We start from the raw sequence: 27,097 nt of genomic DNA on the forward strand, positions 1-27,097 counted from the left end.
TGCTAAAGTTAAGTTTTTTGAGGCAGGATGCTTGTAATAAACAGGTCTGAGGTGATATTTTTATATTTATAAAGAATTTTTGCAACTATTATTGTAGTTGCCTTAACGTAACGTAATGTAGCTACGGAAACTGTGTGCGGAGGCCCTAAAGATAAAAGAGGGCGAGAAAACTTTAAAGTTGACTTAAGATTCTCCACTTGTTGGCACGAATTCCGGAATAACACTTGGCGAACTGTATACGACCGCTTATGTATCGGATAACCAAACATTTCAATGGCCATTGGGAATTTCATCGAACCATCTAACCTATGAAATAATCCAGCTACGCTCTTTTAGCATTACGTACACATAACCAAACTTTATCGAAATTCTTATTAAATTGTTTTCATCGTATTTCTTCACTCTCCAATTACCATTAACAGATTTCCATCAACTTATATACAAATATTTTCTTTTCCTCATTGCAGTAATCCACAAGAATAGAACTTCGTAAGAAGCAAAAAAAGATGTCTGTGCAAAAACCGAGGATGGTCAACAAACAATTCAACTCTCCCATCAATTTGTATTCTCCACAAGCCATTCAGGAAGCTTTGGACAGGCAGACTCAAGTTTTGGCCAATGGAGCAGTCGGGTGAGAAATGGAATTGGCGGCAAAAGTGTGACTCTTAGAATCTGAGAGAAATTATGATACTCGGTAGTGTTTCGTGCCAACTAGTAATACTTAAGCTAAACGCGAGGGATAATGGACAGCTTAAAATTGCAGGATAAAAAAATCATACGAACGCGACCTCAGTCTTATCAAATTGTATTTTTTCAAGGAATTTTCACAAGTTTTCCAAAGTTACTTCTTAAACGTGCCATTTCTTGAAAACATATATATATATATATATTGATCTTTTAGTAGATTAAATTTTATTTATAAAAGGTTCTATACTGCATTTTTTAAATACAACGAGCATTTGTAAACATTTCAAAGGAAATAATTATATATTTGATCAAAGTTAAATACTTTTTTCTTAATTTTTTAAACTTTTTATTCCTACAAATACTTGTATACTCTAAGGTAGCTTGTATGTTGGAAAGTTACTGAGTAAGCCAAAACTGAAGAACCATGATTGGTATCAATTTTTAAATGTGATACCTTTAGTTTTAATTTCATTTTTTCAAATTAATTTACTCCAAAGATCAGTTGAATAAATATGAGATCTATGAAAAAATTTATGAAATCTTTATTATGTATAATTTAATTCACAGGAGTCAAGGTCCTACATATATTTTTACAAAATCAAATATCTGATCAATTATCTTCTAACGGTTTAAAATCCCTAAAAAACTGCAGTTTGATTACATTGAAGCACGTCTTTTTCTTATTTTTTCGTCCTAAAATTTTAACTGCTCTAATTTCTCATAAAATACTAGTATTTTATAAGATTTCGTCAAAAAATTATTTTTAAACGACCGTCCTAATATACAAAACTACTATAACATTAACTACATATCTGCATGAGGAGGATTACTGAGATCACCTAAATTAAGAATCCGTTTTAAGTTTTTAAATACCGCTAGTAACTTTTAAATAAATAAGGATATAAGTGGACCTATCAGAAGCCAGTATTTTGGCGCCAGATATTGAGCATCGTCTTACTTGTTGGTTGCATCCAGCCGGCACTCGGTGGTTTCAGCCAATAAGTAAGATACGTTTATGATTGGCCAATTTTAACGGGAATCCGTATACCGACATTACAGAGCGAAAACTATTTCACATGCAGCGTCGTCATTTGTTAGCGGATTGTAAAGTTATTTCAGGTTTTTGAAAATGCCAGAAGTTTATCTACTAAGTTATGTTAGGAAAATTAACAAAAAATGAAAAAAAAATTTTGTTTAAATAATTATATTAACATTATTCAGAAACAACAATTAAATCGCAAAATCCCCCAACGTACTTCACTAGATAATGTTCTTACGTTTCCAAAAAGTCCACAAAAATGCAAATCCGTCAAGAAATGACGATGCTGCATGCGAAATAAATAATGGAAGAATTTTGTGTCAGCGACTTCCTGAACACGAAATTCTTCCATTATTTATTTCGCATGCAGCATCGTCATTTCTTGACGGATTTGCATTTTTGTGGACTTTTTGGAAACGTAAGAACATTATCTAGTGAAGTACGTTGGGGGATTTTGCGATTTAATTGTTGTTTCTGAATAATGTTAATATAATTATTTAAACAAAAATTTTTTTTCATTTTTTGTTAATTTTCCTAACATAACTTAGTAGATAAGCTTCTGGCATTTCCAAAAACCTGAAATAACTTTACAGTCCGCTAACAAATGACGACGCTGCATGTGAAATAGTTTTCGCTCTTTAATGTCGGTATACGGATTCCCGTTAACTGATGAACCATTCACATGCGTAGTTTACTTATCGACTGAGACTACCGAGGATCGATTGGATACTTCCATTGAAATATCTTATTATTTTAGTAACAATTTTATAGCTGCTTTTCTACTAAATACAATCAATTAATAGAGAAAAAACTTACTACGGTTATAATCATGATCGACGATAAATATATTTTTATAGTTATTACAACTAACTTTACAAGGTAGGGAAAAAGTCCAGGAACTCCTGAATATTTTGAAAACTAAATATTTAAATAATGTTTCCTTAAAAATAATTCACAGTACATTTAAAAATTTATCGGATGTCTATATTGGTTTGATCTTGCTACGGTTATAAGCATGATCAACGATAAATATTCTTTTGTAATTACTATACATCCAATTATACAAAGAAGGTGGAGAAAAAGTCTCAGAACTAAGTATTTCGAAAACTAAATAGTTTAGATAAAATGTCCTTAAAAATAATTCATAGTACATTTAAAAATTTATTGGGTAACTATATTGATTTGACCTTGGGAAACGTCCTAAAGGATATAGAAAGGTTATCTTGATTTTTTGAAACTGAAGTCTATATTTTTTATTACATATTCTTGTTGCTTTTTTCAAAACCTTTCTAAAATGATATATTAATTTATCATTTGCACCAGCAGTTCACTAAATATTGCCAACTGAAATTATAAGTAGATTCGAGCAACTAAGCGTGTAAACGTGTAATGGTCACACATACTGCTTCAGGCAAACCTAGAATTATCTCCAATTACAAATGAAAATGTCTCGTAAACTCGTGAATGAAATTAAAAATCAGCATAGGAGTTTTGACAGCTTTTGAAACAAATGATAAGAATTTGCACTAAAAAATATGGATTTTTACTAAAAAAAAAAAAAAAAAATAGGCCTGACTTTCATTCGCCCTTCAAAATGCTTCCCAAGGTCAAACCTATATAGCCATCCGGTAGATTTTTAAATGTGCTATGAATTATTCTTAAGAAATTTGTTTTTACAAAATTTAATTTTTGAAATAGTTAGAGGTTCCGAGAATTTTCCCCCACCCTTTATAATAATATTATTATTTTAGCTCACTTTCGACGCAAGGTGCCATTTCACGCGTCATTCTTTGCTAGTGATCTTAGATAAAGTTGGATTTGTTTAATTTTTAGCGACACCTCTGGATTGCTTGCTGCGTCACGCAGCGATATTTAAGGGGGTATCCTGCTTTGGAAGGTCTAAAAAACCATTTTTTAGGGAATTTTTTAAGATAGAAAAAAATAACCAACTCCAGCAAACTTTCAGGAATATTTTAGTATATAATTGAACATTATAAAAAAATTTTTTTAAAGAAAAATATCAAAATGCAGCCGATTATTAGACACATTTGTTGGGCAATCCGTAATCCGAGTCTTCTATTGGCGGGAGTGATAGAGCTCTTAATTTTGATCTGAAACAGAAAGCCAAAAAAATATTTCATTTTCATACATGTATTTTCTATTTGAACCAAGAAAAATCCGAAGAAATTATGAAATTTGAAATTTTTTCCGAATTGGAAGCAAAAAGTGCTTTTTACGAGAAAAAAAATCTCTTCAATGTGCTGAAAAAGTCTTTTAGAAATTTGTTTCCAAAAACCTTTTTGGTTCATATAGAAGAGTAGATAAAACTGAAGCTAAAAAACTTCGGAACGTTACGATAACTTATTTATGATTTTGCAAACACGCCCGCCAGTTTAGAAAAAGTGGAAAAACGAAAACTCGAGAAAAAGCGCTTTGAAGTTTATGAACTGGAAAAATGTTAATTTTCGACTACTTACGGCAATAATTCGCTAATCAGCTATTCCTGCGCCATACAATAGACCTTCAGCTTCCTCATGGAACTCATTTTGTTGAAGTTGTTCAAGTCTACGGACCGTACGAGTTTCCTTACTGGAAAGAGACGAACGTCGTCTTTCTCGTTCAATCCGTTGTATGTCGACATTATCCGCAAACATTTTACATTGCTGGCCAATTTTCAAATTGAGTAATTGCATGGTATGCAGAACTGCTGAATATCCTTCATTGAACATTCTTGCAGCCATATACGCAGCAATTTCTACGATTTTTTGACCAGAATTGAGATGTTTCGGAGTTATGCGCCAGACAGTGGAGTTGAACGATTCGTTCGAATTTTGCGTGTGTCCACCTAAGCATCGCGTCATGAGATCGTCATTCGAAAGTTCTTCGTAGATTGGACGAATATGTTCCTCCACTTTTTCGTCAATCAATCGAGCAGAATGTTTGAAGGATGCAAGACGATGAAGAGGGGATAGGAGCTCGCGCGTTTCAGTCTGACCGAGCACTGGCACTTGCTCGATGCCCCGCTGCGTTTAGTGCTGTATCTTCGGAAATACGGCGAATCCGACTCTATAACTTCGGATATATGTTCTTATACATATAAGGAATAGATTTAAGCAATAAAAAAAATCGATTTTTTGAACGTTCTAAAGCAGGATACCCCCTTAACTTCATTTTCTAACGCAGATCGTGCGCGCGCGCATCGTTCTTTTCTTTTCTAACTACGAGATATTTGTCGATTGCGATCCAACGAAATTGAACGATTTTTTGAACAAACACTATTATTAGACTTACATTGATTCGAAGTTTATCACCTTTTTAGCATTCCTCTTCCTTCCATTTAATTCTTTTTAGGGAGAGAATACATAAACATCGAGAAAAAATTTAAATTTTTTTGTATTCTTAAATAATTTATTGATATGTGTTGAAATTATGCTATCCAAATTTTGCAATAAAATTCAAAATTCTTCTAAACTTACAATCTATTAATATAATTATCAACCGTTTAATTATATTGTTGTTCAAAACTTTAAACACGTTTTTCTCAAAATATTAAAATTTGCACGCTGTGTACGATAACTCAAAAACTGCTTAACCGATTTCGCTGAAAGTTCAGAGGAATCTTTCTTAATTTATTGACCTACGCATAAAGCTATCTAATATATATTTTTACTTATATAGAAAAGATATAAACTATACTTTATAAAGAAACTATAGCCTTACTTTTATACCTAAACATTAAATTTTTTGCAAATTTCATAATATGAAACTTCCTTTAGCCTTGTGCAAAGCATATTTACATAAATAAATTTTCTCGGTATTTTTTGCTGTAGATGAGAGAGAAATTTTATTTGCCTCCAAATTGCGCAGTGTTTTTTTTTCGAATAGGAGAAAATGGGGTAATTGCGACCACTTAAGGTGGTTCGAGCGCGACTCTAGTCAAATAGAGTTTTAAGTAGTTACAAAATTGAAAGTAGTACTTTACTTATTCTGGTTATGATAGAAAATCAATTTGTAAAAAATAAATAATTATAGTGTTATTTTTATTCATTTTTATTAATCTTTTTGAAACAATTATATTACAAAAAATACGCATATGATTTGAGTAGTTGCCACATTTCCATGCAGAATATAGATATACGTACGAGATTTAATATTTTTCACGAGTAATGATAGGAGATTATTATCGGTAATATTATACATATTTTCGGTGATTAAAAATTGCTTTGAATTTAAAATATATTACTACAATTTGTTATTGCTTTGTGCAGTCATTGCAATACGGAACATCATAAATTTCTTCAAAATGTGTTGATCGCCCATTAGGCTACACGTTAAAAATGCCAATTTCAAATAATTATTTCTTACTTATATCATCGGTAACATCATTCCCAATTTTAGTAGATTATTCTTCTATGCCTAAATAACCTTTCTTTAAAATTTTAAATAATTCTAAAAAATTTTCATTGGCGCTCGAACCACCTTAAGCGAAAAATTAAATAAATCGATAAATATACAAGTTATAATTATCTTTCGTGTATTAAATGATACGTTAGTTAGTCCTCTATACCATATAAATCAAACTTTGGTATTACGTGAAAACAAATATAAATTTTTATCATAATTGCAAGTCCTTGGTGTTCGCAATTTCCCGACAGATGTGGGGTAAATATGACAATCGTGTAAATTGACATTTATAGATATTAGTTTCTTACAAAAATGACATATATAGCCTCTAGATGTGGTTTCGCTGCTGCTACAATTTTCGTGTGCCCATAAGTTGCAACTTCCAACTATAGCACAATATTCAATCTCCAACAGGGGGGTTTTCGTACTTTTCCTAGCAGTAAATGCAAAAGTATTCATTTTTCTTGTTGTTTTTTTTTTAATTTTGTTTTCTTTAAAATTTACTTCTTCTCCGTTTCTGTCTTTTATTTATTTTACTTTCAAAACATTTCAGATTCCTGACTCCCTGTTTAACAAATATGTTCTCATGGGGTAAATGCGAACGGTCGTAATTGCCCCACTGAAAGTGCTCGTAATTATCTCAGACAGTAAAAATATATTGCTTCATTTTATATTTAAGGTATAAAATCAAATCAAAAGTTTTCAATATGTTAAATCCTTATTTAGTTTGTAGAGAGCCTACCTCTATTTTGTCAATGAGATAACTACGGGGCTACAGGATACAATCAGATAAAGTTCTAAAAAAATTACATGAAAAGGAATGAAAACAAAATTGTGTTTAATTTCGACGGTACGTGTGTACGAAATCTCACTATTAACCTTTTCGCGCCGAAGGCCGTATATTCCTGTGATAAAAAAATGTGACAAATAGTCGAAGACCGTTATATAATTACCAAATTTATATTTTTAATTTAGTACAATATTCTTGTAGAGACACCGATTACCGTACTTTTCTCGTAAATGTATGCTAAACCGACGAATACCGTACAATTTCGCAAACCTCGAAAACTGCCCGTCTTATGCGGGCATACTTAATAGGAAAATAGCACGTCACGAAAGGGTTGTGATTTGTTCAGTACTGTAAGTATGACTCGTACTGTGACTAAATTAAACGAGACAAAAATATGACATCTTTGTCATACCAAAATTACTGAGGTTGCAATTACCCCACTGTCCCCTACCTATTTTCAGCGGCCATTAATTTTAAAAAATCAAAATTTTAATAACAAAGAAATTTGACTTTACTATCATCATACATGACGATAATTATGGAAAATTATAGATTAATCTCTCCGGTAATTTCTGAAAATGCAATTCATAAAGCAGACGCTTTATATGGATTTCCTTCCTTATTAGGCAGTTGGTACAGTAGATATCTAATGTACTAGTCAGACACGTTTTAAATTTGTAATAAATAAGATCTAGCTTAATGATTGAATTAGCAATGCTGAAGTATCAGATAATATTTAAAACACAATGTAAAATATAAAATGACTCTCTTTTGCATTTGCATTTGCATAGTAGTTTTGTTTATTACCTACGTATTGTTCATTTCCTTTGAGAACTTATGCTTTCTTTCGAAAAAATTGTATTTTTTGTTCTATTATAATTTTTGACAAGCCAACTTAAACGTTAATATGTACTTTACAAATTTACTGTTTTGATATTTTTTAAATAATCATCAGTGTAATTACAAGTCTGTTTTTTAAAACACATAGTTATTAATTAAATTGAACAAATTAATATTTTATACTTTTCTGTAAACTGATTTAAAAATCGACACAGTGAATTTATAGAGTATATATTAACGATTAAAATGAGTAGTAAAAAATTATAATGGAACGAAAAATACAATTTTTTCAACAAAAAAAAATCCAAATTCTAAAAGTGAATGAATAAATACAGACAAGAAATTGGTATACGACGCAAATATAAAAGTTAAAATTTTTGTTATACATTGGGTTTGGACTATAATATTTTATATTTTAGCATTAATAATTCAATTAAAACAGGAATTCGTTTATTTCAAATCTAAGACACGTCTGACTAGTGCAGTAGATATATAAATAAGTGATAACTCTAAATTGATTCTACAGTTTAAAAGTCTTCAGACACATGTTTGTCATAATGAACACAATTAGTAGTGTATCACCATTACACTACACCTATAAAACTATTTTTTCTTTATCATGATGATAAAATATACAAAACTATTTTTAAAATAATTACTAGTACCCGGGTGAACACAAGCAGATATTTAGTTAATCTTTGGGCTCTTTACACGCATATATAGATTTTTTGTTGTCGCCCATTTTTGCAATTACTTTATATCACACAGAAAGCAATTTTTGCCAATTAATTATGTGTACGAAAATATAGTTGTGTTATGACTGTGGTAAGGTTAAAATAGTTTTCTGTTGCAGTATATATATATATATATATAGTAGTCAAATGACGAATAGTGACTATTGTAGCGAATATGTGTTTAAAAAGTCTCAAAGTACAGGATAAGTAAAGAATTATCGTAAAGGAAAAAACCAATGCATGTGGAGAAATTAAGGTATTATACATACTAAATTCATACCGTTCTAGTCAGTCAGTCTTTAAATTTCAAATAAAAATAAAAATCAGTTTAAATGCAATAGAAAATGATATCTTTGACTAAAATATTAACTCCTATGGTAATTTTATAATCTATATTTTACTTTTACTCTGTTTATTATTGATTAGTATCATTAATTTTTTTTTTCTTAGTTGAATTTTTATTTTAGAGAAATTATTTTAATCAATACAATTTCCTCTACCTATTTGCTAAAGATTTATGAAACGTTTGAAACTACAAAGCTGAAAACCTAAACACCTGGAATGAAGAAAGCAATTTTTATGTTATGGAGCTCAAAATACAGATAATCTGAAGAAAGGCTAGACAAATTATGTGAAAATTTACTGTTTTTAAATGGAGTAACTATTTAGCTGGAATGAGAGGTAATTGCTTTTTTGACTTCAGTATTTTAAGTTGCTAGCTTTGAACTTTCGAACGTTTCACCGATGCTAACTAGATTTTCCCAAAAATATAGTAACTCAGCTTTTAAATGAAATTTTGTTCAATTAGAAAATGGAATTAGATGAAATAAATTAATTTTGTTCTCTTCTGTATTTTTTCTTGCAAACAATCTAGAAACTTCTAGTTACTGAATTGATAGAGGATATTGTGCAATGTTTAAAATGGCTTTTCTAAAATCAAAATCTAGTGAAAAATAACAAATGGTGTTACTAAATAACAGTAAACAGAGTAAAAGTAAAATATAGGTTTTAAAATTATTATAGGAGCTAATATTTCAGTGATAAAAATTACTTTCTATTAAGTGCAAACTGATTTAAATATTTCATAATTTTATTTAATCAATGAGATAACTGGCTTTAATTTATATTTACATTTAAAAATTGTCTGTTTGGTACCGTATGCTTGCAGCATATGTATATTACCTTAAAAGAAGTAGAAAGTAGGAAGAAGAAAGCCGGAAGAACTAAGAACTTTTAATCAAGTGTAAACTGTGAGTGAGTCAAAATAATAACATTATTATTTAATTAATTTAAGTAATTATGGTAGAATAAATATTTACCGTCGACCATAATTTTAATCTTACTATGCTATACTGTCTATTTATTGATTAACTATCTTCTGAACTCAGCTGATTATTCAGCAAACAGCAACCTCTCGTTTCTCACACACATTTCTTTCAATTAATGAAACGATGCTCGTCATCCAGCGTGAAAATCCTGGCTTGGGACAGATCCACTTAAATCTTTATTTATTTAAAAGTTACTGCAAGGATACTTAAAAAATTCAAATAGATTATTAACTCGGGTGATCTTAGGAAACCCATTCTCCATGGAAGTGCGTTATTAACGCTTTATTATATAGGATCCATCTGATTAAGTAACCGAAACTATGGACATAAAATGCTGTTTAACTTCGTAACTAGAAGAGATAGCAATTTTTAATACAAGACCTTATTGAAGTGTCTTTTGATTTGTATGCAGTAAGGTCTTATAGCAAAATTTACTATTTCTTTTTATTACAAACTTAAAACAGCATTTTGTATTCATGGTTTGGGTCATTTTATCTGACAGTCCCTGTATATACAGGGGCTGTCAGATAATTTGTGAGAAGAGTAAACGCTCACTTGAAGCCCTGTAGTGGGAGACTAAGCGAGTGATTGGTCGCAGAGGGGGGGGGGGGGGAGAGCAACGAGACTCACGTTGCCACTCTGTCACTCATAGTATTTTCTCTTTGAAATGCAAATTGACAAAATGAATTAGCTGATGGCTGCCTCTCACTCGCTTCTATAAGCCTTTCTCTCTCTAGCAACCAATGAATTTTGCCAATCTACGTTTCAAAAATAGAGCTTACTAGAAATGGCAAAGAAGCAACGTTATTAGCGCTGCTCTTTGTTTCTCTCTCCCCACGGCCAATCACAGGCTTAGCCCTGACTACGGGACTTCAAGCAAGGAAACCCCGCCTCTTTTTACGAATTATCTGACCGACCCTGTATATTCTAAAAAATTACAAGTAGTTTGAGAAGTGGGGATTTTTGAGACAGGTACATCAATCGGCACAGAGAGGGAGCCAGGATCGATTTGTCGCTGCGTCGATCATCAGTGGAAATCGATACCCACAAAAAACAAGCTTCGCATGTAAAAAAAGGACGGCAAGTACATAGGTCGTATCTAGCATGATTAATATATAGTAATATAAAATATTTTAATTAAAACAAATAGTGAAATTCAAATGTTGGGCAAGTATAAATTTTTACCATGGCGAAAATTGAAATTTGGAAAAAAGTAAATAGTAATACAAAAATTACTTGCCGGGCCCGATGTATGCAATCGTATTAAATAGCCACATTTTTAACTTACGAGAAGCAACGCTTATATTGCAAGATAGCGACTTACACATGCATATTTCGGGCCTGGCAAGTAATTTTTGTATTACTATTTACTTTTTTCCAAATTTCAATTTTCGCCATGGTAAAAATTTATACTTGCCCAACATTTGGATTTCACTATTTGTTTTAATTAAAATATTTTATATTACTATATATTAATCATGCTAGATACGACTTATGTACTTGCCGTCCTTTTTTTACAGGCGAAGCTTGTTTTTTGTCGGATCTTATAACGTTTTGTAAGAATATAGGAATTAAAACTAAAACATTGTTTTAACTAATTCAATCTAACAAAACATTTTCCAATGTTCTCATCGTTCCATAATGTAAAGCTTCAATTCGAGATATTAATTTATTAAACTATTAAATAAAATACACAAAATATTACAATGATAAGTTCTTATCATAATTACACTTTTAGAGGCATTTAACATAGGATACAATGACTGTTTGAATTATATTTTCAACATCTTATACCCAAAATCACCTTAAAACCTTTCGCTTTCAAAAATTTGTTTCTAAATTTACCTTTAAATCCACCTTTTTCTTAGTTGTTACTCTCACTATCACATTTGCATTATGGCTCTTTCTCTGGTAAACAAGTGACATTTATATATTCTTTTCATTAATATAAACTAATATATATACCAGTTAATGCAATGGAATCCTATGTTTTTTAGGTATACTGCTTTCAGTTTCTTGATGTTACACACCGTATACTCTATTACATGTGAAATATTGAAATCATGAATTACTTTCATATTTACACATCTACATGATTTTATTATAACTTTCATCAACTATGTGATTTCTAATTCCAAAGTTGTATGCCCAAAATCACTTGCAAGCACTTCACTCTCAAGGATTTTCTTATAAATTAACTCATATTTATGCATAATTTTCTTAGCTGTTACCCTCAACATCAACTTTGAATTATGGCATTTTCTGCAGCATACTAGTGCCATTTATATTTTATATTCATTAATATAACCTGGGAAATACACCAATTAATGAAATGGAAGCCTCTCTTCTTAGATGTATATCTTTCAGTTTCCTAAATGTGTTCATTGTATGCCCCATCACATGTAAATGATTGAAATCATGAATTTATTATCATCTTTACACATTTACATGATCTTATTATAATATTCATTAACTATTTGATTTATATTTCTAAAATTATATGCATGAAATTACCTACAAGTCCTTCACTTTCAAGAATTTGCTTAGAAATTGATTCCTTTTTTTACCTTTTTCTTAACTGTTACTTCCAATATCAACTATGAACCAGGGTTCTTTTTCAAGCAAACTATATAGTGCCATTTGTGTTTTCTTTTCATTAATATAAACTAGAAAATACACAAATTAATGCAATAGAAGCCTCTCTTTTGTGGATATACTGTTTTCAGTTTCGCAATATTATTCACTGTGTATTCTATTGCATGGAAAATATTAAAATGATGACTTCTTTTCATGGTTTCATTTCTATATATAGATGATGTTATCATTATATTTATTATTTAATTGACTTATATATTTCAAAGAGTTTATGCCCAAAATTGTACGATTAAACGAACTTACCTAGTGAAGTTCAATCGTAATTATGCTACATCGTCCTGTCCTCTAGATCACTTGTAGTAGTGCTAGCTGCTTGATCCGTCACAGTATTTCAAAGCTCCCGCGTTAGAAGAATCCAAAGCATTTTCCCCATCTCCAGGGGGTCCCCTGTTTCTCAGAGGGCGCACCCGTTCCTTCTCTGCTTCATTATATTTCAAAGCGTAAACAAATTGCATGCACGACGGAATAGATCGGGATGGGTTATATTGGGTGGGAGTGATCTATTCGGACAGGACGACTCGCATAATTACGATTGAACTTCACTAGGTAAGTTCGTTTAATCGTACAATTATGCTACATCGTCCTGTCCTCTAGATCACTTGTAGTTATTTAAAGCTGAATGCAATTTGTTTTATTCTTTTTCCTTAACTAGATGTTACAGTTTTTGGTACCTATTTAGGTATTTTACATAGGTGCAACCTAATGTTACCCATTTACGAATAATTCCGTATATAAATGAGGTTTTGAACATAGCTCAGATATCAATAGAAAACTTAATGTGAAATGATCGCCTTAGCGAAACTCGGTTTTTCGATCAAAGGCCTATTATAAAAGCGCGCAAACACCTTTGATTTCGATGTCCAGCCCGCCGTTTTTCGGATGGTTTCGATGTCTACGTTTCTTTTGAACGCAGCCGACGTTACCGCGTGCCTGGTACTGTGAGAGCCGAAGGTATTGACGTCTATACCGCTGCTTTTTAAAACTTCCTTTATCCATCTCCGAATTGTTTGTGTTTTCGCAGCTTTGTAAGGCTTTCTGTAGGTTATTAATAAATTTTCCTCGTCTTTTGGCCTTTTTAACTTCGTTTCCTCTATATATCTGGACAATACAGAAGCGGCGCATAAGCGTGGTTGGTCTTTAAAGAAAGGTATTTCTAGTAATGGCTGGGGTCTTCCTTGCCGTGATGTTTTAATCCTATCTGGAATTTTTATACGTATCCCCGATTCGGTTATCTGGATATTGCTCAATTTGATCTTTGCCAACGTTTGGACTCTTTGGGCCGTGATCAAGGCAAGTAGTGTCGCCAGTTTTTTCGTTAAGCATTCGAACGAAATCTCCTCATGAGGCCACAAAGTTCGCAGGTGCTTCAGTACCATTTCAGGGTCCCAAATTTCGTCGTATTTCGCGGTTTGGGGTCGCAGCATGGCTACCCCTCTAAAGAATCTTCTTATGGTTGGATCTAGCCCTATTTCATTACCTACGATTAGCGATAGTGCTGATCTATAAGAATTTAGCGTGCCCACTGTTTTTATCTTTGTCAATTCTCTGGTCAGGAATCTTAGGATTTCCTTGACTATGGGAACGAAAGGGGAGGTATTTATCTCTTGACAAAATTCCCACCAAAGTCTTAGCGGTTTTTGGTATTGTTTTATTGTCCCATCTGACAGTGACGCTATTATTACTGGAATCGAATCTGGGGGGACCTTCCTCAGTTCGAATGCTTGCCGGATAACCTCCCTGCAACCAGGGAAAGGGATCTCCTTAGCGGGTGACGTTCCCTGTAATTGTTAATTAATAGTTCATGATTCGGACGAAATTGTAACGGTTTTGCTACTAATAATTTTTTAAATAGCGGATACCACGGTTGTGTGGGCCAGAAGGGAACAACTAGTACTCCCTCTGCTTGGTCCGTGATTATTTTTCGAATTACCCGCAAGATTATCGCGAAGGGAGGAAAGGCATAAAAGAAAAAACCTCCCCACTGTACTGTAAAGGCATCAATTGCCCTTGCTTCTGGGTCCCTACGCCAAGATATGAATTTTTTGCATTTAGAGTTTGTGTTTGAAGCAAAGAGATCTATGTCAAAGTTTCCAAAATTATTCTCTATTTCTTTAAAGGTCCAGCTTCCTAATTCCCATTCAGTTTCCGGCTGCGTGAGTCTGGATTGTTCATCCGCTTCTTTATTGTCCTTTGATTTGATATACGATGCAAATATCCATATTTGCCGAGCTTCACACCATTGCCAAATCTTTTTTGCGAGTGTCGATAGCTCTAGGTATTGGATACTACCCATTTTATTTATGTACGATATTGCGGTCGTGTTATCCACCCGCAACAGTATGTCGTGCCCAAGCTTATCTTTGGCAAAGCACTTCAGTCCATGGAAAACCGCGATTAGTTCCAACATATTAATATGTTCCTTCCTCTCTTGGAAACTCCAGAAACCGTGAGCTTTTTCCTTACCACATACTGCTCCCCATCCTGTAAGGGAAGCGTCACTGAAGATTTCCATAGAAAAATTGTCAACTCTTATTGGATTGATGCACGTCAGGATGTTCTTTCCCCACCAGTTCAGGTCCGGCAATAGGTTGTCCGAGATAGTCATTTTTTCGTCATAATTTCCCTTAGACTTTGTTAACGCTATAAATTTCTCCCTCTCTAAGCTTTTAATATATAACATTCCTAATCTAACTGCTGGACAGGCCGCAACTAATATTCCGATGTATTCTGCGAATTTTCTGATTGTACAGTTTTTTAATGTAATGAATTTTATTGTGAGGTCGTATATTCTTAATCTTTTATACTCCGGTAGGTGTATACACAGATTCTCTGAGTCAACGATGAATCCCAAGAATTTTGCCTATTTCTCTGGTTGCAACCTGCATTTTTCTAAGTTCAAGAGCATACCCAGTTTTTCTAATAATTGTTTAGTTTCCTTAACGTTCTGCTCGCACTCTCGTTTTGTTCCGCCGAGTAATAAAAAATCGTCCAGATAAACTACAAATACAAACCCTTTCGATCTTAAGTTCTCGATAACTGGTTTCATAAGTTTTGTGAATGTATATGGCGCTGTTGATAACCCAAAGGGCATACAGTTAAATTCGTATAACTTTTTTCTAAATCTAAATCTTAGATATTTCCTACTAGTTTCCTCTACTGGTATTGAGAAGTACGCGTCCTTCAAATCAATTATTGCCATATAACTATGTCTGTCTATCAGCCTTATGACAGTTTTTATATCTTCCATTTTAAAGTGGGGTGGGTCGATAAATTTGTTCAGTCTTTTTAAGTTTACGATAAATCGCCTGTCACCGTTGGGCTTAACTGTTAGGAAATACGAGGATACAAACTGATTTCCAGCCTCTCTACATTGCGATATTGCGCCTTTGCTAATCAGTTTTTGGATTTCGTTTTTGCATGCCTCCGATTCTTCGTTAGATAGTTTTGTCTGTATACTTATATTTCGCGAGCATGGTTTTTTCACGAATGGGATAACGTAACCCTTTATGTAATTTAAGATACATTGGTCCTTCGTTAGAGTTTTCCATTCCGCTAAGAAATGGCGAATTCTGCCTGCGATTCTTATCTCTCTTAATCCTTCTTCGTGTCCTTGTCTCGGGAATTTTTCGATATTTGTCCCTTCCGTTGAGTATCCCGGCGACTCACTCCGGAGGGACGCTTCCAGTTTAACTTCGAAGTCTGATGGCGATAGTCGCCTGACCTTGAATTTGACCCTTGGTAGCTACGATAATCGTTACGCCATTCCATACTGGAGTTTTTCTTCTTTTTCTCCAGGTCTTTAGACGATCTTTCCATCGTCTTAGCGGCTTTTAGCTTTTCCGCTAAGTTTTCCCCAAATAACATAGTATCGACTACACTTTCGTCTGCGATATGTTTTATTATTGGGTTTAGCCCCGGAATAATGAACGACTTTCTCGTTTTTGACATTCCATAGTGTAGGTCAGAAAGAATTCTCCCAGCGTCGCCTAGCTTCTCTATGAATTTTGAAGTATCTATTGTTAAGTCCTTACTTTGTTCTGCCGTTAATACCTCTGTTAATGCTGCCCCTATTGCATTAATGCCCGTTCCTAGTTGGTTTTGGGCTTGGACCTGGTACGAATCCTTCTTTATTCCGATTGACGATAAGGCCGATTTTATTTCCGGGTTTAATTTTGGGGCTCTTGTAAGCTGACAATTACCTATAGTCGGGTATTTTTCTTGTAAGTCTTTTTTCAGCTCTTTAGGTAAGCCTCCTTTCAAGATTTTTTGCCACCGCTCAGCAACGGCCGCGTGGATATCCGGACCTATTTTTCTGTCTTTGGTTGGATCATCACCTAACAGTTCGAGAGTTGCTTCGTCTAGCTCAATTATTACCTCTTTTTCGGCGGTTCATCATCCGAGGATGTTGATCGCATTGATGATGATTCTGGTGTATAGTGGATATCATTTTCTTTTCCACTTTCGGAATGTGATTCACTATTCCACGATTGCTGTGCTACGTTTTTGGAATGGGACGCTTCCATACGATAGCGCTCTCTGTCCACCATTGTTGGGCGAGTAGTTTCTCGAACGTTTGAGTTAGAGGCAGGTTAGGACGTGACGTTTCTCTCGGAATACGCTCGCCACCCTCTTTACCAAGCCTTTTTCTCGTTTCCCGAGGTTTTTTCCGAACAGAATGTGACGTTCGTCTGGATCTGGTTCGATCAGCGATACGCTCGCCATTCTCTCGCTCAGAATATTCGCTGGCTCTTGTACGGCGTCCATCTTGTCGTTCTGAGATTTTTCTAGCCTTTCTTCCTTTATATTCGTCTTCCAGTTGATGTAATTTCTCTAGAAACGAATCTTCCGATGAGCTTCTCTTTCTTCTTTTCCTTGGTTTTCCACTAGAATTATCACTCATTGCTAAATGAAACTATTTTTACTGTTCACACATCTCGTACGTCTGTAACGGATCGCACAGGAAAGCATAATGAAGCAGAGAAGGAACGGGTGCGCCCTCTGAGAAACAGGGGGCCCCCTGGAGGTGGGGAAAAAGCTTTGGATTCTTCTAACGCGGGAGCTTTGAAATACTGTGACGGATCAAGCAGCTAGCACTATTACAAGTGATCTAGAGGACAGGACGATGTAGCATAATTACCTGCAAGCTTTTCACTATTAAAAATGGGCTTCCAAATTTTGTAATTTCTCCACCTTTTCCTTAGGTTTAACTCTCAACATTAACTTTTCATTATGGCTCTTTCTATGGTAAACTGGTATCATTTCTGACTTCTTCTATTAAATATTGCAGCTCAAGCCTGCACAATGACACAATAAACACGTTATTGTAATTCAATTTGAAATAAAATCTCACTAAGTACCAAAAAATATATTACATATTATATTATAAAATTCAATATTATTCTTATAAAAAATTAAATTTGAATAATTTTTTTGGAGATAATAATAATATCTTTGTATTTTGATTAGGGAAGCGTAGATAAATATTTGATTTTAATACTTTTTTATATTATAATTAAATATTACATTACGATTAGAAAATATTCATCTACTTTTCTTTAATCGTAGTAATAAGAAAGTTTTATTGTCTCCTGGAAAATTGTTTGTATATATAATAAATAGAAACTGTTATTGTCTCATGGAAAACTATTCTTATATGTGATATAACCTATCGGGCAGTTGAAGTCCACATAGTTTAAAGAAAAGAAAAAGTTAAACATGAATTATGTTAATGATTTCCATACCTGGATGTTTAGGATATGTTTATCAAATATCTTAAAAATTTCATTTAATTAATATGCTTCTCATAATCACCGATACTAAATGTTGAAAGTATACTTCTCCTTGGCTCAGTGTTGAAAATATGTAAATATTAATCTTATTTCATCCAGTCAGCTCTAGTATCCTCAGCAATGAAAATAGAAATGTTCTATCTCAATTTATCTGAAAAAGAAATTTCACAAAGTACCACAAAGTATATTAACATCCTGTATTGTAAAATATAATGTTATATTTATCTAATAATTGTCGACTCCTTATGTCATTATTATTCGAATTTATTTGTCATTTCGAAAATTTAACACATTCACTAACATAGCTATAATTAACCTCACTGTATTAAATATAAATAACCTCACATTACAATTGACAGTTAACAGTAGTTGCCGGATTAATTATATCGATTACATCGATTTTATTTGATAGTTCACAACACTGGTTTTGTCGTTGAGTACAACCGGTTGGCAACACTGAGAAAAATTGACGTCATTTTCTTTAGCGGTTAACTTCAGCCCGAGATATACATTTTGGCTGGAGAAGAAGAAGAAGGAGAAGAAGAAGAAGATGATGATGGAAAGAAATTAAATTTTTCGTTATATATATAGCTAACAGATTATGAGATCTCTGGATTGCGTGAACCAATTTTGATGCTTATGGTCTCAAATGAAAGCTTGTTCAAAACCAGTTTAGGGAAAGCTTTAGTTAAATCATGACAATGGATCATTCACGGAAATAAATCGGTTTGAAAATTGGGACGGCCAAACTTGCTGTATAAGTTACACGGTAGCGTCGGCGGTACTTTTATATGTACTTGCCTTCGAGACACTACCGTCTCTCTTGATTCGAAATAAATATAGTACAGTTGAGCCCAATAATCTTACGTCAGGCGAGGGGAAGGGATTTCTAGGGAGTTTGTCCGTAGCTGTCAAATGGCGCGATTAACCCTCAATTTTGGATCGTAAACAAAAATAATATTTTCTTAAAACGATTGCGGAAAAGAAAGAAGGATTTTAATACATAACAGAGAAGAAAAAATATATTAGATGAGTATAAATTAATAACAAAATATGAAAATTATTGTGAATTTGTAAGGAAATATACTTTGTGGTTATTTTATTTCTGTTACAGGCTAAATCCTATTCTTCATGAGTTTAAATCGCAGGAAAGAAAGACCAATGAATGAAAAAGGACTGATTTATAAAGCATTTCAGTGTGGCCCAATCATTTCAATAATTGTGACATAATGTTATAATAGTGAAAGTGTAAGCGATTGCTGTGTATACAAAGAAATTTTATTACAAAATAATAATAATTGTATGATAATGTTTTGATTCCTATTATTATAAGTTAAAGCTAGTTCGATTAAAATTAATTATTTTTATTTCTTCCTTAACCACACACAGATTCTATCCGTACAGAGTAATTACATATTCTTGTAGAACCTATTTTTAAGTTACTATAACTAAATTGTAATTATTTTATATCTGCATGTCATAATTATTAAATCATGATAATGGATTACTCACAAAGAAAAATCGGTTTGAAAATTAGGACAGCCAAACTTGCTGTATAAGAGAGTAGTGCCTCGACGACCGTATATACATGTCATTATCTACTTTTATACGTACTTGCCGTCGAGACACTACCGTGTCTCTTGATTTGCTTCAATGATTTTTATTATTGAATGTGAGACAAATTACGTAGAGTTTCTGCAAATTTCTTATTAGTCTGTCACATCCTTGAACATATTACCTTATATGATATTTATATGCCTCCTTTGCACTATTTTCTTCTAGTATAAAACATATAGCAATAATTTTATTATCATTTTTAAATACACGCAAAGATAAGATGATTATGCTGATTTGTAATTAATTTCATAAATATTGGAATGATTGTTAAACCATTGTCTTATTTAATTTGAAAAATGGGCATTTGAATGATGCTATTTAAATTAGGCCTCTTTTCTGTGAGATATGTTCTCATAATACTTGGATAGATAAAGTTCCTTAAAGTTATGTGTATAATACTGAGTTCATCTTATTTTTTAGCTTCAAGTAGTTTTTCAGCTACGTGTTTGAATATACATTTTGAATATAGAATACTCTGATTTCCTTACTCTTATTATAATGCTGTCAGGATTGATAGAAAGATTTGTCAATCATCTGAAAATGATAGGATATACATATGACGACTGGATAAATTAAGGTTTTAGGACAGATAAGTCTCATGAACAAATAGGAATAATAAAATAAGTATTGCATATTGGGAATGGATATCTAAATATGTAGCTGGAAAATATATTTTGAAGCTGAAAACAAGATGAACTCAGCAGTATATATAAACGTATTGGTCGACAATATCCTCTCAAATGGAAGGAAAAGATATCATGTGGATGAGGTGCCAAACATATTTAAGTACATAAGTCCACTGTCCATTCTTCAAATTTAATACAGCAATAGTTTACCAATCATCTTAATTATTATAGAAAAAATTAGACAGTAGAATAAGCATATCTGAGCATATTTAAAAATATCCAGAGAATTATTGGTATATGCGTTAAAAACCAGAAGAAGAAGGAACATTCACGGCAAATAAATGTGATACGAGATGTGGAAGCATATGTGACGGATCAATAAGAAATTAACAGAGAATTTATACAATTTGTCAAACATTGAACAATAAAAATCATTGAAGTAAATAGTTATGGCCTGCAGATTTAAAATAGTTGCAATTAAGTTAGAGTAGCTTAAAGATAGGTTCTACAAGAATATGTAATTACTATGTACATATAGAATCTGTGTGTGATTAAGGAAGAAATTAAAATAATTAATTTTAATTGAACTGGCTTTAATTTATAATAATAGGAATGAAAACATTATCATACATTATTATTATTTTGTAATAAAATTTCTTTGTATACACAGCAATCGCTTACACTTTCACTATTATAACATTATGTCACAATTATTGAAATGACTGGGCCACACAGAAATGCTTTAAGGTGCGGATACACGGCGCGTGAAACGTGTGGAGTGGACGCGCCGTGTACCCGCAGCTTTATAAATCAGTCCTTTTTCATTCATTGGTCTTTAAGTATTTCTTTCCTGCAATTTAAATTCATGAAGAATAGGATTTAGCCTGTAACAGAAATAAAATAACCACAAAGTATATTTCCTTAAATATTCACAATAATTTTCATATTTTGTTATTATTTTATACTCATCTAATATATTTTTTCTTCTCTGTTATGTATTAAAATCCTTCTTTCTTTTCCGCAATCGTTTTAAGAAAATATTATTTTTGTTTACGATCCAAAATTGAGGGTTAATCGCGCCATTTGACAGCTACGGACAAACTCCCTAGAAATCCCCTCGCCCCTCTCTGATTCCTACTTCCCCTCGCCTGACGCAAGATTATTGGGCTCAACTGTACGGAGAGAGAGGGAGAGAGAGTGCTAGTTATACTGGCTACTGCTTGCCCCATTGCAGCCACGGTGAATCACCAGACTTGTGGAGTGTGGATCTGTTTGTTATTTTCAGAGGGCCGAATCACGAGGCGACGGGGGTAGGCACGAAAATAAGCCTCAGGTCGTGGCAGTTGCGCAAAAGCGCCAACAATCTCTTTACCGTTCACTATCCCGCTTCGTTCTTGACTTAGTTTCGCGACAAACCGTACTCGAGCTACTTCGATATACGCGTCCGCGTCCTGACGGTGCAATATGATCGCGCGAACAAGGTCAAGATCACCCACCGATCCCATCAACAGCTTCCTAGTTTGCCACTTCCCGGGAACTACCCCCTCCCCCTCCTTTCATCACACCTCACTCGAACCGAACACCAACGTTCCAAATTCTAACCTATAAAAATAAGAATGATAATTAATCGTTCCACGAATTGCCTTAAATTAATCAATATTTTCATCGTTTTAGCCGTAAATCTAACCTTTTTTATGTACTTTCTCTTCATACAATTCATTGTTCGTTAAACGAAAGTTTGAAAAAGTTTAGATATTGTAAACAGTACACGACTAAAACGAAGAAAGGACATTTCTCCCTTACGTTTCCAAGAAGCTGTCTCAAGAATCTTGCCAACCAATCCTCCTTTTATTTTTATACTTTTGAATGCTAATTGTAAAAATCTGTCTCAATACCTCTGTTCAGGATCGATTTCAACCAATTGGCTAAACCGGCAAACCTGCAGAACAGCACGGTACTTCGGATGCTCGAAGAAGAGGAAGCGAGACAGCGCGGTGGCCAACCTAGTAAGTCATCGCTTTACAATCTGCTGGACCTCTCTCGGTCGCATATACATATATATATATATATATATCGTCAAAATAAAAAGTGGATCTCTGAACTTTTTGCTTCATGTTTTTCTCAGGCTTACACCATTCGAAGAAGCTCGACTAACCTCATTAAAAATAACATATTTTTCTATGGGAGTTTGGAATTTTTCCGACGTTAAATTTAAAAAGACACTTGTATTGTATTTACGATACACGCAGCCTGTACAATCTGCGAGTTTTTTATTGCTACACCTGTCGTCATAGCTATTCAAAGACTAAGCTTTTGGAAAGCGATATTTGAGCAGCTGGAAACTCGACTAACCTCATTAACAATATTTTTTTTTTTTTATAGGATTTTAGAATTTTTCTATAGAGATTTGTAGCTTTTCCGATGATAAATTCAAAAAGACACTTGCATTGTGTATACGAGCCACGAAAGCTGTTTATTGCTACACCTGTCGTCACAATCTCTCAAAGACCAAGTTTCTGGAGAACAATATTTGAGCAGTTGGAAGCTGGACTAACCTTATTAACAATAAAATATTTTTCTATGGGATTTTTGAAATTTTCCGATGACAAACTTAGAAAAACACTTGTGTTGTGTACAGGAGCCACACAATCTGTACAATCTGCAAATTGTTTATTGCTATACCTGTCGTCGCAGTCTGTCAAAGACCAAGTTTCTGGAAAGTAACGTTCGAGCAGTTTCAGCGACTCGAATGATTCATAATTCGAAAATTTAAGAGGATCTATACGCACTTGTTTGTCGGAGGAACGATTTACAGCAGAGGGGTGTAACTCCTGTGCGGGGGAGGGGGAGATTTGTGTGTTACCGAACGAACTTGGCGCTGGATCAAGTGGGGAAGACAATAATTTGCTGGTTTACAACACGAATCTACTCGAATGACGTCAATCGTGCTCTTGCACACTTGGACACACTCTGGATCTTTAATATATCTCAATAACTAATATCGAGGAAGATTATCAGATCATTTTTCATGATTCGTTTCATTGATGAACTAGCAAGATAACCTTATCAGTGATTACCAAGAAATTTGTCTTGGCTTACCGTTTATTTTTAATTGAGAAAAATTCTCTATCGACCACTTTGATCAATGATAGTGATTAATTACTTTTAAATGAGTGGAACATGTATCTCCTAATTTCTGCGGAAGCACAAATGCTCGATTGAACAACTTAAAATCGCTGGCTCTCGAGATTCGAGTAAATTGGATCGAGCAATCTGTTTATTTTGGCACGTAATCTGTTTTGATAAAGAGAGATAACTTTTCTCCCTAACACACTCTCTGTACATCTCTCGTCGTTGGAGAAATTCTAACTTCCGGCAATTTAAAAGCTTTTGAAAGACAGAAGAAGGTTCTTAGGCCTAGCAAGATTTATTAATGTACGCTTTTAAAATTTTTGTTCAGATCACAAAAGACAGCATGGAAACTAATGAGATGCAGAACTAATCCACTAATGAAAAAGGTCGAAGCAGGCTTAAACTACACTAACGCTGTAAGTTAAACTAACGAAGCCTCTCTTTTTCTTATACGATTAAATTTTTCCTTGAAAATTCCTTCTTGTTGTTACTAACTTTTAAGAAATAATTTTTAATTGTTTTATAGTTGCTGCTTTCTCAAAAATAACATTAAATATATATGTAGATGTGTAATAATGAGACGAGAGTCGCCGAAGAAATCGATTAAAACTGCTCGAACACTGGGATTGGGAGCTAGATGGAGGCTGAAGATTTTGGAGGGATTTAGTGCGCAAGCCCCTAGGCTTTGCAAGTACCCCCACTATTCACCGAAGGAACCGAGAAAAGCTCTAAATCCTTACGTTAATGCAGCGTTAATGAAAAGTGCAGGTGACCGCTGAAAAACCTTAGTTGTATACGAGTGTTCCTTTTGGCAAAGTCGCCTTTTGCTTCCGTCGAGTGGCGTTTTACCAAATACAAAATTTATCGGTACGTCAGACAATTGTACTTAAATAACTGACAAAATCTTTCTTATACTATTATTATTATTTTTTTTATAGATTTTACACTTAGTGAAACTGCATAATGACTTCGTCGAAGAAGGTTGTTAGGACGTGTAAAAAATTGCAGACAGAGAACTTCCGGTTGAAAAATCAAATAACGATTTTATAAGAATTGAAATCCTATATTAGAATGTAAAATATTTCACGATCGTGGCAAGGCTATCTTTTTGATCTTACAGATTCTAAGAATATGACAAGGACACGGTGATTCGAAGAATTCTTTGCCGATTATCGTGTAAATATATCTGTCCAACCTTTTGGCAGTAGTTTATTCATTTTTCAAAAATAAACGAATAAGTAGTATTATTAAGATTTAACGATTAATGAAGGATAATTACTTTGACATTGAATTTTGAATTTTCATGAATTTTTATGAATTTTGCTTGAGGAAAAATTTGGCCCTTGTTGAAAAAACGCGACCGAGATGACAGAAAAGTTTCGAATGCTCTAAATTAATCGAAATAATTCGAATAGTAATCGTCCTTCGTGAATAGTTGTTGCGAAATGCCTTGCTTTGCCAAAAAATTATATAGTATAGCGAGACTGTGATTCTAAATTAATACGACTGATCGAACAATGCCCGTGGACAAAATCTAAATACATCAACGTGACTCAGAACTTTCTATTGACGCACAAATTCAAGAAGGCCTCTCTGTTAAATATCCGAAAATATTCCCAGTTATATTATAAACTAAAACATAAAAACGATACACGATAGTCTTTACTGATACGTTAGAAACCATGAACAAAATTTTTCTTTTTTCAATTCTACTTCATATAATCACTTCATGCATACACATGCAATCATTTTAAAGCTAGATTGACTCATGTATAGGTGTACGAAAAATTTCATTAAGAATGAAAAAAATGACTGAAAGCAGTGCTGATAATATGCATATGCACTATCATATATTCTCACTTGGAACATTATATTTCTATTGGAATGCACAGAGCAGAAATGTTAAGGTGGTCGTTATATAAAAATTAAATTTTCACCGACATCCTATAAAACGCTAGCATTTTATGAATAATTATACAAGCTTTAATCTTTTTGCTAAGAATTGGGATAACATCCTGCCTGACCTTGCGCCCTCATTATGCGTCCTTTCAGGCATTTTCAAGTTTTTCTAAGATAGCTGGTTAAATATGCATTTTTCCGGAAAGACATATGAAATCTTGTCTCTAGAGAATTCAATCTTGCGTATAAGAAAGGTTCTATGCATTTTTTTTTTCAAAAAACGCATATTTGTAAAGATATATTTTAAACCATATTATTTGTTGCTTACGGTAAAAACCATTTTTCTCAAATTTTTACTTTTTCTATTTATAAAAATGTAAATGTAGCACGGTAGGCTGAATGTCGAGGAGTTATTTTATAACACCAAAAGTAAAGAAACATGACAGATTTAAAGTTTTATTCTTAGCAATTTTATAGTTTAATTTGGTTTTTTCGATTTCATTTACTGTATTCTTTTAGATTATCTCAATGATTATGATCTACGATGAAAATTTAAAAAACCTTTTTTATGTAATATTTAATTCTCTAAAGAAATTATCCCGCGCGTTAGCGTTTTCAGAAAAATGCATATTTAATCAATTATTTTGAAAAAATTTGAGAATTTCTAAAAAATTGTAGTTTGAAGGTAATGGGCCACTGTCTCCTACCATTAATTATTACGCGAAACATTTGTTAAGCCTGTGTAATTTCTAATCAAATACTAAAATTTTATCAAGTGCCACTGAAAATTTAATTTTCAATGACTATTCTAAATTATAAACATTGTTTACCAACACATGAAACTCAATAGTATTCATTGAATATACACAATTTATACTTTAACGGATCTTTAATATATTAAAAATGTTCGTTTTGAATATTATGTATATAATATATATATATACATGTTAAAACGTTAATCTCCACATAGTAAATATTACATGTATATCATTCAATTCTGCACATTTAGTATACATTATTTTATATATACATGCCGTATGTATTATGTCTTATTAAATTTTTCACTTTGTCGGGAGCCAAATCTAGAATGGCTGGGCCACCTTGCATTAGCGGACTAAATATTTGTTTACTCAGCTAATATACAATTTGTCTTCATGATGATATTGATCTAGTATTTTAAACTAGATGCTCGTTGCTACACTTGGCTAGTATTGAATGCTATATACGAAGTTTATCAAAGTTGCTACCCCAAGAGTATATGAAACATTATTCATATATTAATGCAAGTGGAGGATATGGGGCTTATGAAATTTCTATTAATATTTAAATTAATTTTCTTTAAAATTTTATATTGAATATATGTTTATTCTAGATCCATTTTATTTAAAAAAATTAATATTATACATATATGAAGTTTTTTTAAAATTATAATATATAATTAACCTGTTTTACATTATTAATAAATAAGAGGCAGGAATATATAGAACAATAAGAATATCTTCATAAATCTGGCTACATAATCTAGCTGATTACGATTAACGTCCAGTTTACTTTGCC

The 27,097-nt window shown here is 32.9% G+C and overlaps 3 protein-coding genes across 5 annotated transcripts in view; 1 reads left to right on the forward strand and 2 right to left on the reverse strand.

Moving 5' to 3' along the window:
* LOC136777786 (uncharacterized) overlaps positions 1-27,097 on the forward strand; it is a 77,057-nt gene that overhangs the window by 2,937 nt on the left and 47,023 nt on the right. For 2 of the 3 annotated variants that reach the window (XM_066734371.1, XM_066734369.1), the window contains exons 4-5: positions 468-631; positions 22,415-22,515. In XM_066734371.1, the coding sequence (XP_066590468.1) occupies positions 507-631; positions 22,415-22,515 (226 nt within the window). In that variant the 5' untranslated portion in view covers positions 468-506. Of the gene's footprint in view, positions 1-467; positions 632-21,850; positions 21,991-22,414; positions 22,516-27,097 lie in introns of those variants that run through there. The other variant, XM_066734372.1, reaches the window with a different exon arrangement.
* LOC136777630 (uncharacterized) lies at positions 4,216-15,724 on the reverse strand. The gene is made up of 4 exons (XM_066734069.1): positions 15,385-15,724; positions 14,465-15,204; positions 13,323-14,255; positions 4,216-4,749 (listed from the first exon to the last, which is right to left on the reverse strand). The coding sequence occupies exons 1-4, from the start codon at positions 15,722-15,724 to the stop codon at positions 4,216-4,218; spliced, it is 2,547 nt and encodes an 848-aa protein (XP_066590166.1).
* LOC136777631 (uncharacterized) lies at positions 16,069-17,377 on the reverse strand. The gene is made up of 2 exons (XM_066734070.1): positions 17,113-17,377; positions 16,069-16,811 (listed from the first exon to the last, which is right to left on the reverse strand). Exons 1-2 carry the CDS (start codon positions 17,375-17,377, stop codon positions 16,069-16,071), a joined length of 1,008 nt encoding a protein of 335 aa, XP_066590167.1.

This window comes from Prorops nasuta, unplaced genomic scaffold, assembly GCF_024137725.1.
Source record: "Prorops nasuta isolate Cenicafe-Biocafe unplaced genomic scaffold, Cenicafe_Pnas_1.2 PNAS00011, whole genome shotgun sequence".
NCBI classification, from domain to species: Eukaryota; Metazoa; Arthropoda; class Insecta; order Hymenoptera; family Bethylidae; genus Prorops; species Prorops nasuta.

Coding starts and splice junctions, on each gene's coding strand:
- LOC136777630 (XM_066734069.1), bottom strand. CDS start 15,724: ATGGAAGATATAAAAACTGTCATAAGGCTGATAGACAGACATAGTTAT. Junction 15,205..15,384: donor ACAATTATTAGAAAAACTGG/GTATGCTCTTGA, acceptor GAAAATTCGCAG/AATACATCGGAATATTAGTT. Junction 14,256..14,464: donor GGGCAATTGATGCCTTTACA/GTACAGTGGGGA, acceptor TAACAATTACAG/GGAACGTCACCCGCTAAGGA.
- LOC136777631 (XM_066734070.1), bottom strand. CDS start 17,377: ATGAGTGATAATTCTAGTGGAAAACCAAGGAAAAGAAGAAAGAGAAGC. Junction 16,812..17,112: donor GGAAACGAGAAAAAGGCTTG/GTAAAGAGGGTG, acceptor TCGAACTGTTAG/GTGATGATCCAACCAAAGAC.